We start from the raw sequence: 11,972 nt of genomic DNA, 5'->3' as shown, positions 1-11,972 counted from the left end.
GCTGCTGGACTGCAGAGGTGCCTGCGCAGGGGCACCTCCGCAGTGGGCGTTTACAGCTCAGCGAAAGCGGCGGACATGATTCTCGACGAAGTTTGTGTTTGTTTCTAGATCCTTTTCAAGGTTGTAGGGCGACTTCGTTGTCTCGTGGGGTTAAATTGGTTTTGATGGTTGAGATGGAAGAGAGGAAAAAAAGAGGGAAGAGGATGAGAGGCACCGGGATTCCGAAAATAATATGGCTCCCCCAGTCGCCCCGTCCTTGGGTGTGGAGCACCCAATCGAACTTTTTTTTTTTTTTTGGTGGGCTGCTACGCTGTAGGTACGTAGTGTGGGATACGTACCTACTGGCTGTTGCCGTTTGTTGCCCAAACTTTTTCCTCCGTGCCTCCTTCTCCATATTGAAAGTCTCCCGTTTTGGTGGGGTCTTAAGGTGTGGGAATCTGCGGCCCTGCGTGCCTGCCCACTGCTGCCATTGCCTGGTACTCTGGTTCGCTGAGAGTGGGTAGCGAGACGGCGCTATCCCTCATCCGGCGCGCCGTCACCGCCTTTTCGCGGTCTGCTCTCCCCCCCGGTGCTCCTACAATTGCCCTGCAGGCGCTGAGAATCCGCTGGAGATACGGCGTCATTTAGTGGATAAAGTCAGTAAAATGTGGAGGAAAGGACCCTGTGTGGAAAGGTTAGCAACTGCAAGTCAACCGCGCCCCTCTTCGCCTCGAACCTGGTAGGTGCCTTTCACAGGCGGCAGCACGCACAGCACAGCACGCAACCGTGGCAGCAACGTCGACCTCATTAAACCATTTCTGCCCCTCCCTCGACCTGTGTCACCTCACTGTCCCGTCTACCTATTCCAAGCTCTTCTTCCAGGCACACACTCCGTAATGGATTTTGACCCCTCCATCTGTCGTCACCCGTCAGGCTGGTCCAGATCGAGGGGGAGGGGGGACAAGCTGATCCTTCCTCCATTGTGGCAGATTCAATATCTAATCCTTCCCTCATGACCCGCCGAACACCTCTTGGGCGTACACACTGCCGTGACTGCGTAGGCTCTTCTCAGTATCGAGAGTTGTTTGTCGTAGTCTTGCTGATCCAAATGGTTGACCATAGCGGAATAGGGAGGTGGTCACCATCCATCGTACACCGCAACGCAGCGTTGACGCTTCATCCATGAACAGCGGCAAATCCAGGTGCCAACTGGGAGCAACCCATAGGCTACTACTCGAAGATGGGGAGAGGCGCAGCTGTGGCCTCAAGATTGTGCATTGCGGTCTCCACAGGGTCAAGCTCCTGACTCCTGAGTTCTGCCTCTTGAGCCTTGACAGGCACCAAGCAAATTCCTCTCACGTAACCCCACTCACTACTCCATAGTGTAGGTACAGTGGGGTGTCAAAGGTTCGTGTGCAGCGCACAGTATCCCGCAAAAGTACTACTTTTTAACAGCGAATAAAAAATTAAATATAATAGGAAAAAGAAATTTAAAATTACTATATAACTGATTAGCTATTATATTAGTATATACCTAAGTTGCACTATGTTTTTCTTGATTACTAAAGCGTTAAATAAATTTTTTTAAAAATAGGTTTAAAGAGATTTTTATTATAGTGGATTATAGGGCCTTTTGAGTGCGAATAGCACTGTACTTCTTAGTAAATTCTATTTTATTTTATATTCTACTTTTATATTATAGTATAAAGTACCAATATAACGTATTTTAAAATATATAAAAATAGTTTTATATACTTTATATACTAAAGTATTTTATTAAAATTTTAAATTGTATTATTTATACCTAAGTTAGAAAGATATTTATAGTAATAAAGAGACGTAGTTAGTGGGCTATAGGTGACGCACTGGGAGGGTGTACACGAACTTTTGACACCCTACTGTACTGGCCATATCTGTACTTTGCAGTTTCCCATCACCCAATGCATCTGTATCCGTACAAAGTATCCGTATTAGCTCGGGATATGGCCCACCGCTTGCCTGCACAGGCATCTGTCTTCCAACATGCGTATTAGGTAGGCGGTCTCCTGATTCGCCTCGGCTTGCAAGGTCGTCTGTTCGAGGGGCATCACCGAGGGGCAGTCGAGGGGCCAACTCATCAGTCTACGTCTCAAGACCAACAGCCACTTGAGCACACCGTAACTTCAGTCATCCAAAAGAGTCATTGGACATCAGTTGCTCTGTTTGAGAATTGTTGAGTCACCTGTTGACTCCTTCCTATCTGTGGGAAGCGTAGGTACGCCATACTCTCTGATACATATCTTGCAAGGACCTTACAGTGGAAGACTCAAAGTCAAGAGTCCTTTTCAGATACGTAGCTTTCGGAGGGGTCATCCAGATTCAGGTTTGGTAAGCAGCAGATTGGGAATAACCCGTAGGAAAAAAGGGTAGGTATTCGAGCTCCGGCCTAGGCGGGCTCAAGGCTCCTCGGAGGTTCGGTGCTGCCCGTAGTGTATTCGTAAATTTTTTTCAACTTAATCCAACCACAATCCACCCAAAGGGCCCAGTGCTTCATGTTCAAATTTTCCAACCAGTCATGCGGGAGGAATTGGGATCAGCCTTGGACGGCACTGGTCCGCGTTGTCTGACTTTCTTGTCGTCCATGACTCACTGACAGGAAATGAGGGGTTGACGAGCCGGATGATGCCTGTGCATCCCTCAAGTATTTGACCTACGAGCCTGAGTAAAACTTTGATCGAGGGGCTATTAAGAACGCAGAGCTCTGTATAAGGAATAGAGAGCTGCCATAGCGGGCATAGGTAGCTCTTCTCATGCCTACAACAACTGCAGTGAGAGACTTGGTCTATGTTTTCCGCCTAGGCTTGACCAGTCAATCTACCTAATGATCGCCCCTGTGGTGACTACACACTTTAATGGTCTGACTCAAAGCCAATGACCGAGGGATAGGTAATGCTGCCACATTCATGAACAAAGCCACACAATTGTCTGACAAGTCGGGCCGTATGTACTTAGTGCAGTACCGCTGTTGAGTCTTGACAACGGATAGTTTCCAGAAAGGGCGCCTCGCCATAATTACCGACTAAGCCAAGTGAGCAAAAGGAGACGTGAAGTTGGACTGGACCTGTGAATTCCCAGCTCGAGGTCCTCCCACCATCGGTCGGACCCGGCGCCTACATGCAGTACGTACCTGTAGCCGGGCCCCACTGGGGACTTTGTCTCAGCGGGGAGCACCGTGCAAAAAAAAAGTTGGTGGGGGTGAGATCAGATTTCTGCCAGGGGGCCAGGGACATCAACGTGCACGTCCCTATTCTCACGGCTTATCTAATCGGGCGACTCGACCTCGCTTATCTTATCTCGTTGCCCGGTCATCGCAGTAAACAAGGATTGTGTCTCTTTGTCCCATCGGCATCATTCGCGACCCAGACGACCCAGCTTTAGATATTCAACCTCGACGAAGAGCATCAATCACACGACAATCGCGTGTCCCCGAGCAGAGACATCGCCAATCTACTCAATCCACGCCGGAGGAACTTTAACAACAGAGCGAAAGATGGATTCCGTATTACCGCAGAAGTCGTCGGCAAACCTCTTCCAGGTATATCTGCGCTTGAGACCGCCCCCGGCTGGCGCAGCTTCGTCCGACAGATTCGTCGATGTCGAAGAGTCCCACGAGGGCTCGCATCCAACCCATATTACACTGAACCCTCCCAACGACCGCAAGCGATCGACAGAAAAGTTTGCCTTCACCAGAGTCTTCGAAGAAGAGGCCTCTCAGCTCGATGTCTTCCACTGCACAGGAGTCGCCTCACTTGTTGAGGGTGTCCTGGCTCCTCATGGTGGACATGGTACCGATGCTCTGATCGCCACTCTGGGCGTCACTGGATCAGGAAAGGTAGTCTCGAGCTGTATTCGGTAACCCATCTTGGCTAACTCGTGCTAATAAATTGTATAGTCGCACACTATTCTTGGCTCACGCTCAACACGAGGCATGACACAACTTGCGCTCGACGTCGTCTTCAGATCAATTGGCTCCAACATGTACGACTCGCCGACTTTGGAGAGCTCTCTCCAGTCCTCAGATGCCTCGGATGCCACCATTATATCCGCACCGTGTTTCCTCGAGACCGTCTTCGCAGACTTTGGCTCATCCCGCGGGGGAGGTTCAAGGGCGGGAACACCGATGCTTGTAGGACCCCCTGTTCATTTCGTCGAATTTCCCTTTCAGCCTTTCGCACACAACGAGAGGCAAAAGCGATTCCAGCAGCCAGTCGAGTTGACAGGCGTGCGTCTTGTGCCGCCGACACCAGACCATCCAAGGGGCAAGCCTCGCGATCGCTTTTCCACGCCAGTGCGGGAAGATTTCAAGATTCATGAAGACGTCGCTGAAAAGCACTTCATGGCTGTGACTACAGCATCCAAAGTAAAGAACACAGCTAAACAACTAGTGAAGGGTGAACACGGTCCTCCTCCAACCCCTCGACGCGCCCTGCAGCGACCCTCAGCTCTTCCCTCAGCTCCTGACATTAGCTCCGTCAACGTGTCTTCGGACCCCGATTCAGACTATGCCGTTGTTTTGTCCATGTACGAGGTCTATAATGACAAAATTTACGATCTTCTAACCCCGCCCATCAAATCTAACGCTACGAAAGAGTACCGGCGTCGGCCTCTACTCTTCAAATCAACCGAGCAGTCTTCCGATAGGAAGGTTGTGGCTGGACTGAAGAAGATTGCGTGTACGACCATGAGGGAAGCTATCATGGTATTGGAGGCAGGTTTACATGAGCGTCAGGTTGCTGGAACTGGCAGCAATAGTGTCTCCTCACGCAGCCACGGGTTCTTCTGTGTTGAGGTGAAGAAAAGATCTAGAGCAGGGCGCTACCGATCTTGGACCGGCAATACTCTGACTATTGTTGACTTGGCTGGCTCCGAGCGTGCCCGAGATGCCAAGACGCAAGGTGCAACTCTCGCCGAAGCCGGCAAGATCAACGAGAGTCTGATGTATCTCGGTCAGTGTCTCCAGGCACAAAGCGGTATGGGCAACAGCAGCAAGGTACGTCAAGTCGGATGGAGACCATCAACCAGGACAAATCTAACGTGAAACAACATAGCCTACTGTCATGCCATTCCGGCAATGCAAGATGACTGAGCTTCTATTCTCAAACTCCTTCTCGGCGTCGTCTTCATCATCTGCGGGTGTTGTGCCTCGTCGGAATGCCCAGCGAGGCATTATGATCGTCACTGCCGATGCACACGGCGACGCGAATGCGACCTCGCAGATTCTCAGATATAGCGCCCTCGCTAGGGAAGTAACGATTCCTCGGATTCCCAGCATTACATCGACTATTCTGGCCGATACACCCTCATCAGCGCACCCGCCGTCAGGAATGAGATCCCCTGATTTGCCTCCACAGCGCCGAGGATACTTTGGCCATGGATCGTCTGGCCATCGCAACTTCTCTCCAAATTCAGATAACGGAGACAGAGTGCTCATGGAGCATGCGGCGCTGGAAATTGCTCGTATGCAGGAAGAGATAACCAACCTTCACGTCGAGCTAGACAACGAACGCGAGATGAGAGTTACCGCTGAAGCACATCTGCTCAGTATGGAAGACAGACTGCTGGAGCTAGAGCAGACAGTACGCGAGGATTGCATGGCTGAGTTTGACGCTCGCTTCGAGTTAGAGCTGGCCCGCTGGAAAGCAACTCTTGCTGCAGAGCAAGAGAAGGGCGAGGAGCACTGGGATCGTAAGATGGAGCTTTTCGAAAAGGGGCTTGGCCTAACAATCGACGACGAGGCCGGCGAGGACAAAGAGAATTTACTCGTCGAGGACCTTGAAGACGAGAACGAAAGACTTCGACGCGAGAACGAGATCTTGAAGCGGGAGCTCGCGCAAAGAAGCCCGAGCAAGCGGAAGCCGCTCCAAGAACGCGAAGACTTTGGTGTCCGCAAAGGCGGCGCCACTGGTGTGAGCAACCTCGGTCGCAAGATGGAGCAACTACGCGTTAGCAACGAAAGTACTGGTGGAAGCTCGGGGAGTCCCAAGAAGATGCGGAAGCTCGCGACGAAGCGATGGGAGACGGTCGCCGACGATGAATTCTGATTGAATGCTTTGTACCAATTCTCTGGGGAGTTGTCTGCGCTGGAGGTCGCGCTTGTTTCTCGGCATATACCCATGTTGGACCTTTCTTTCGTTTTCTGTGGGGATTGGCGTTGTTTTCAGGACAGGAGTTTGATGTTGCAATGAGTCTGAAGGATAGACGACTGTTTTACTACATTACTTAATTCACTTGTTCTCAAAAGTACTGGTCAGCCGTTCTCTTCAACTCCGCCTGCCGCAGCTAGCAGAGACAACATGACGTGAAATCCTGATAACAGGAATTCACGTTCAAATCACTTTCAATCCGCCTCCACCTCAACGGCATGCTTGACCTGAATAAAAACGGAAGGCATCTGCAACCCTCTGCCAACCCAAGCTTTGTTCAATCTTCAACAGTGATGAAAGCTGTCTCACGATCTCAGACACACTAGAAACACCGGAAACTCCCCCGGGGAAAAAAGATAGGTATCAAATTATTAGCCCTCCTCAGCGTCCATGTCGTCGTGACGCCTCTTGTTGCCCTTGCCTTTCTTCCCACCCTTGAGAGTTGAGCCCTTCTTGCCTTGGTTCTCCATCAGATTCTTCATCTCCATTCTGGCGTGTCTTTGTGCCTCCTCAACGCGACTCTGGAAGACCATGACCTCGTCCTTTTGCGTGGGGTACTCGGTCAGCTTCTTGCCGAGGGCGGCCTCGATTCGCAGGTAGATTTCGAGGTCGTATTGTGTGACTAGACTGATGGCAATGCCTGACTTTCCGGCACGAGCGGTACGGCCGATTCGATGAATCCTGATGTGGTTAGCTACGGTAAACTGTTTGCTTGCGGGTACGACATACATGGTCTTGCTGTCCTGCGGCAAGTCGTGATTTATGACAACGTCGACGAGCGGAATATCGAGACCTCTGGCAGCGACATCCTGGTACTAATTAGCTTCGCCAAAGAGAGAGATAGCGCGGTATATGTCATAGACTCACGGTGGCGACCAGAATCTGGCGAGTTCCTTCACGGAACCTGGAAAGCGCACCAAGACGCGCAGTCTGGTTGAGCTGTCCATGCAGAGGGATGGCGGAGAATCCTAACGCACGCAGCAGGATCGACAACCGTTGCACCTCCGCAACAGTGCGGGCGAAGATGATGATGCGCTTGCCGGCGAACTCGTTACCAAGATAAATCAGGTAGGTATCCTTTTGCGTATGAGGAACAAAGCAGTAGTGCTGGATCAACCCCTTGACCGTCTGGTATTTGTTGGAGCTGATGCTGACGCGGACTGGGTCTCTCAAACTGGCCCGGGACAGACTCTCGATCTTTGTGCTCATCGTAGCGGAGAAGAGGAAAGTTCGGCGTTCGCGGGGGAGAAACTTGAGGAGAGAGGTGATGGCTGGGCCGAAATCCATGTCAAGCAGTCTATCGGCTTCGTCCATCACCAAGTACTTCAGCGAGCGCAAGGAGAAACCCTTAGTCTTCTCGAGGTGATCAACTAGACGTCCGGGTGTAGCGACAAGAATATGGGGGCGCTTGCCGAGAGCAATAGCCTGAGAGACCTGTTGTCCGAGCTGTTAGCATTCTCTGCGGCGGGGAGATCTATGAGGGGGTTGACTCAACGAAGTCGAGACCGCCGACAATTACGGCGCATCGCAAGTTGATCAGGCTACCAAGTGCCTCGAACTGTGCACCAATCTGTGCCGCCAACTCTCTTGTGGGCGCGAGAACAAGTCCAAAGAACGGTTGAGGTTTCTCCAAGAGTGCTTGAATAACGGGGAGTGCGAACTGTGAATGGTAGTTAGCGGCCGCATTGGGTAGACTTGTAGTCCGTACAGTCGTGACGGGTAGAGGAAAACGGCAGTGGATCTGTGAAAGTCGATGACGATTGGGTTTTCACATTACAATCGCACAAGAGTCTTGGACACTTGAACAAGCCTACATGTTCGTCTCGACCCTATCTGGCTTTCATGGTACGGTTCCGAGGTGGGCTGAAGGTGTGTATGGAAGGAAGAAAGGGTCTACTGACAGCCGCCGTTTTTCCTGAACCTGTCTCGGCCAGACCAATGATATCGCGATTCGCAAGGGCGTGAGGGATTGACTGAGCCTGAATAGGTGTGGGCTTCTTGTATCCGAGAGATTCGCATGCTTCGCATAGGGACTCGACGACACCCTGGAACATTGACATTAGAGACCATCACGGGCCAAAGGAGGGGTCTTGGTTGCAATTTACCAGCTCCTTGAAGCTCTTGGTCACTTCCTCGGTGGCATCGGCAGTAACGTCAGCATTGATCTCGACATCGGAATCGGCATCGGCTGCGATATTGTCTTCGGAATCAGATTCGGCTTCAGATTCGGTTGGTGGGGATGGAGAAGCTTCCGCCTCGACTTTGCGAGACACTTTGGAAGACGAGCCCGTCTGCGCCACCTTTTGTCGCTTGGAGGAAGGCATCTTCGCCTTCGATGTCGCCTTTTTTGTCGTCGAGGAAGGCATCTTTGTCGTCAACAGCTCGCTGTGCGGTGTGGCGCAAAGAGGAAAGCGATTGTCGAAGGCTTCGGTGCAAAAAGTTTAGCAGTTGGCGCGACCTGATGACATCCCACGCTCTGGGAAAGTTTTTAGTGGAGACCTGAGTGTTATCAGCACGTGAAGGCTGTTTTTTTGGTTCTTATCGACCGGGCCCCGCCAAAAAATTTCCTGCAGACAACCAAAGCACCCAGGTCCGCCCCAGGCCCAGTTGCTTTTCGAATTGCGGATTTTGGATCCTCGACAACTCATCGACGTCAAGGTTTTCTTACCCCAAGCCAATTACCACCCCGAACCCATCAAAAGATGGCGCGCAAGAGAGTCAAGAAGAGGACGCATCTCGGTGCCAGCAATCCTGTCACCGCCGGCGAGAACAATGGCGCAAAGGATCCCAAGAGCATGGTCATCCGCATCGGCGCGGGTGAGGTTGGCTCCAGCGTGAGCCAACTTGCTGCCGATTTCCGAAAGGTCATGGAGCCGGGGACTGCCAGTCGAATGAAGGAGAGAAGAGCAAACCGATTGAAGGACTACGTTGTCATGACCGGCCCCCTCGGCGTCACCCACCTGATGCTCTTTTCGCGATCAGAGAGCGGCAATACCAACTTGCGCGTGGCACTCACACCTCGAGGCCCTACACTGAACTTCCGAGTCGAGAAATACTCTCTGTGCAAGGATGTACAGAAGTCCCAGAGACGCCCCAAGGGCAGCGGAAAAGAGCAGATTGCTCCGCCATTGGTACGACATCAATTGCCCTATTTGCTCGAATTTTGCTAAACCATCCCAGCTCGTCATGAACAACTTCCATACCCCCGACGCCGACGCAACATCCAAGGTGCCCAAACATCTCGAGTCCTTGGTGACCTCTGTCTGGTCCAGTGTATTCCCTCCGCTGAACCCGAACGTGACGCCCCTGAGCAAGATTAAGCGCACGTTACTGCTTAACCGCGAAAAGGACCCCGAGAACGAGGGATCTTTTATTATCAACATGCGGCACTACGCCATTACCACACGGTCAACAGGAATCTCAAGGCCACTCCGAAGGCTCGAAAAGGCAGAGAAGCTGTTGGCTTCAAAGACAAACGGAAAGGGGGGTGTGCCGAATCTTGGAAAGCTGGAAGATATCGCCGACTTTCTTCAGGGTGGAGAGAACGGGGACGGATATCTCACCGATGCAACCAGCGGAAGCGAGCTCGACAGTGATGCCGAAGTCGAGGTCAAGGAACAGAAGGCTCAGAAGATAAGGAAGAGCGCTGCCCCGGTCGACGACGATGTGGCCGATGAGGATGATGCTGTTGAAAAGCGTGCGGTCAAGCTCGTCGAGTTAGGTCCTCGTATGCGCCTGCGTCTGACCAAGGTTGAGGAAGGCTTGTGCTCTGGAAAGGTTATGTGGCACGAGTATGTCCACAAGTCCAAGGAGGAGGTAAAGGAGTTGGAGAAGCGCTGGGAGCAGAGACAGAAGGAGAAGGAGGCCAGGCGGAAACAACAAAAGGAGAACGTCGAAAAGAAGCGGAAAGCCAATGCCGGCAAGGGCAAGGAGGCTGATGACAGTGACGTGGACATGGACTATGACGACGAATTTGACAGCGAGGGTCTGGCTGGGGATGCCGAATACCAGATCAATGAGGCCATGGAAGATACGGGCGAATGGGAGGACGAGGAAGACGAGATCACCAAAGGCTGAAAACTGGGATGTGTGTGGTCTCTTGGCCCCTATTGAATAATACCCAAAATGGACAATTCTGATCACTTGTTAAAGCATATCAGCCAATCCTATTGACATTAAAACAGCTATTCTGTCACACTTCCCTTGCCCGAGATGAAGCAGGTTAAAGAGCCGTTGGACCTTCGAAGACGGTTGAAATTATGGCATCCGCCACCTCGAATGTGAAGGCCAGCCCGATTCCCGCCCTGCCACATATTGGACGCAAGAGCAATATCCTCGTCTCGGAACGGCCGCGCTGCCCCTCCGTCAACGCAGGCCGGTTGCGGCGCAGAAAAGTCCGTCGTGAGGTATTATCCCAGCCAGACTGTAAGAGTCATACGTGACATTGACGCTACTCAACAATAAGCCAAAACATTCTCATTACTAGCGACAGAGGTACTATCATCAAGTATTTTTGACACTCTGCAGCGTGCCAGCCGAGTTGAGGATCTTGACCATATCCCAGTCATTGATGGGCCCTTGGAAGTTCTTTTGTTTCAAAGAACCGCGACGGGAGCACAATACTCAAAAGCCAAGACTCGGGTATAGTTCATGGACCCAGCTTTTCTGGCAACGCTGTTGGCATGCAGATAGGGGCCCTCAGAACGACCCTCCACAGGACAGAAAACATGTTGCAAACGAAATCGGACCGGCTCAGGTTCAGATAGCGAGGAAAAAAGTGATCTGCCCCGGCTCTGAAACAGAAGGAACCCCTGTGGCATCACATACGTTGATACTCAGGAACAAAACTGCTGAGGTCATAACATTGAGATGGGACGCAGACTGAAGAAAGTCAACTTCGGCCCAAGATGCACCAGTAGAGGGCCAGAGGCTTCTACAAACCTAATTTACAAGTTACAAGCAGAATGTATGCGATGAGGATCAGGGTGATATGTTTAGTCCCAGTCCTGACATAGCGTCTGCTAGCATCTAACCAGCTTCGTCGGGCTCACATGCATAGAAAGACCAGAGAACAACGGACGTGGCGATTCGCCAAGCCAGAGTCGGCATCCATCCAAACTGAAATTCCGTGAATCATCTCATATAAGCCAATGGCAGGTGCCGTAATGTAGTAAAAATGATATTGATCACTGCTTGACTGTTACCGTAAGATCAATTATTAGTCCAAAGTATTATAAACTGAGGTGCACTGGAAGCATGGAATATTGTAGTCAACTTGCAAGAAAAACTGAAGCAATTTCACCTAGACCAAGGGTAGTGATAAAGTGAGTCACGAAAGCAGCCAAGAGGCCGAAGAAGCAAGGTTACGGCTCTCAGTAAATCGGATTTTATTGGAAGTTATCTGGTAATTCCATCCGTGATATTCGACACTGTACAAGGCATCCAGTCCATGAGTTGGTGATGGAGAACCATAGGCCTAGAGCTGACACCTAGGTAGCTGAACTAGCGCCGCATGGCTACGGTACTGCTATTGCCCTCGAGATGGCATCGTCTAGATCGACCGGGCCGCCGACTGTACCGTCAGAGATGCTATCTTGGTCATGTGATCTAGAGGGAAGGAGGGTAGGGTTTGTATCTGCTGCTGGTTTATTCAGGTCTTTCCCTGAACTGACAGATGTTACGCGATTAGAAACAGCTATCTCGCCATTGTTCACGAGTTGTAAGATTCTAAATGGTTCTCTCTCATGGTTCCTCATAGAATTAGCTGTAGAGGATATCAGGAGGATTTGGTACGACACGTTGCCTTTGCTT

At 51.3% G+C, this 11,972-nt stretch overlaps 3 protein-coding genes across 3 annotated transcripts; 2 read left to right on the top strand and 1 right to left on the bottom strand.

Annotated features, from left to right (window-relative positions):
* Positions 1-3,508: 3,508 nt before the first annotated feature.
* On the top strand, positions 3,509-6,059 carry CCOS01_04036 (kinesin motor domain-containing protein; the record flags this gene model as incomplete). Its single annotated transcript, XM_060452219.1, has 3 exons — positions 3,509-3,850; positions 3,911-5,008; positions 5,067-6,059. The coding sequence occupies 3 exons, from the start codon at positions 3,509-3,511 to the stop codon at positions 6,057-6,059; spliced, it is 2,433 nt and encodes an 810-aa protein (XP_060316177.1).
* Positions 6,060-6,532: 473 nt separating this feature from the next.
* On the bottom strand, positions 6,533-8,527 carry CCOS01_04035 (DEAD/DEAH box helicase; the record flags this gene model as incomplete). Its single annotated transcript, XM_060452218.1, has 6 exons — positions 6,533-6,842; positions 6,891-6,970; positions 7,029-7,595; positions 7,657-7,821; positions 8,063-8,206; positions 8,267-8,527. 6 exons carry the CDS (start codon positions 8,525-8,527, stop codon positions 6,533-6,535), a joined length of 1,527 nt encoding a protein of 508 aa, XP_060316176.1.
* A 336-nt stretch (positions 8,528-8,863) lies between these two features.
* On the top strand, positions 8,864-10,238 carry CCOS01_04034 (brix domain-containing protein; the record flags this gene model as incomplete). The annotated part of the gene is made up of 2 exons (XM_060452217.1): positions 8,864-9,292; positions 9,342-10,238. The coding sequence occupies 2 exons, from the start codon at positions 8,864-8,866 to the stop codon at positions 10,236-10,238; spliced, it is 1,326 nt and encodes a 441-aa protein (XP_060316175.1).
* Positions 10,239-11,972: the final 1,734 nt, after the last annotated feature.

The sequence above is a fragment of the Colletotrichum costaricense genome (assembly GCF_030867565.1).
Source record: "Colletotrichum costaricense strain IMI 309622 chromosome Unknown Scaffold_4.1, whole genome shotgun sequence".
In the NCBI taxonomy this organism is placed as follows: Eukaryota; Fungi; Ascomycota; class Sordariomycetes; order Glomerellales; family Glomerellaceae; genus Colletotrichum; species Colletotrichum costaricense.
The sequence above is the reverse complement of the archived record's forward strand: the minus strand, read 5'-3'. Positions and strand labels throughout refer to the sequence as shown.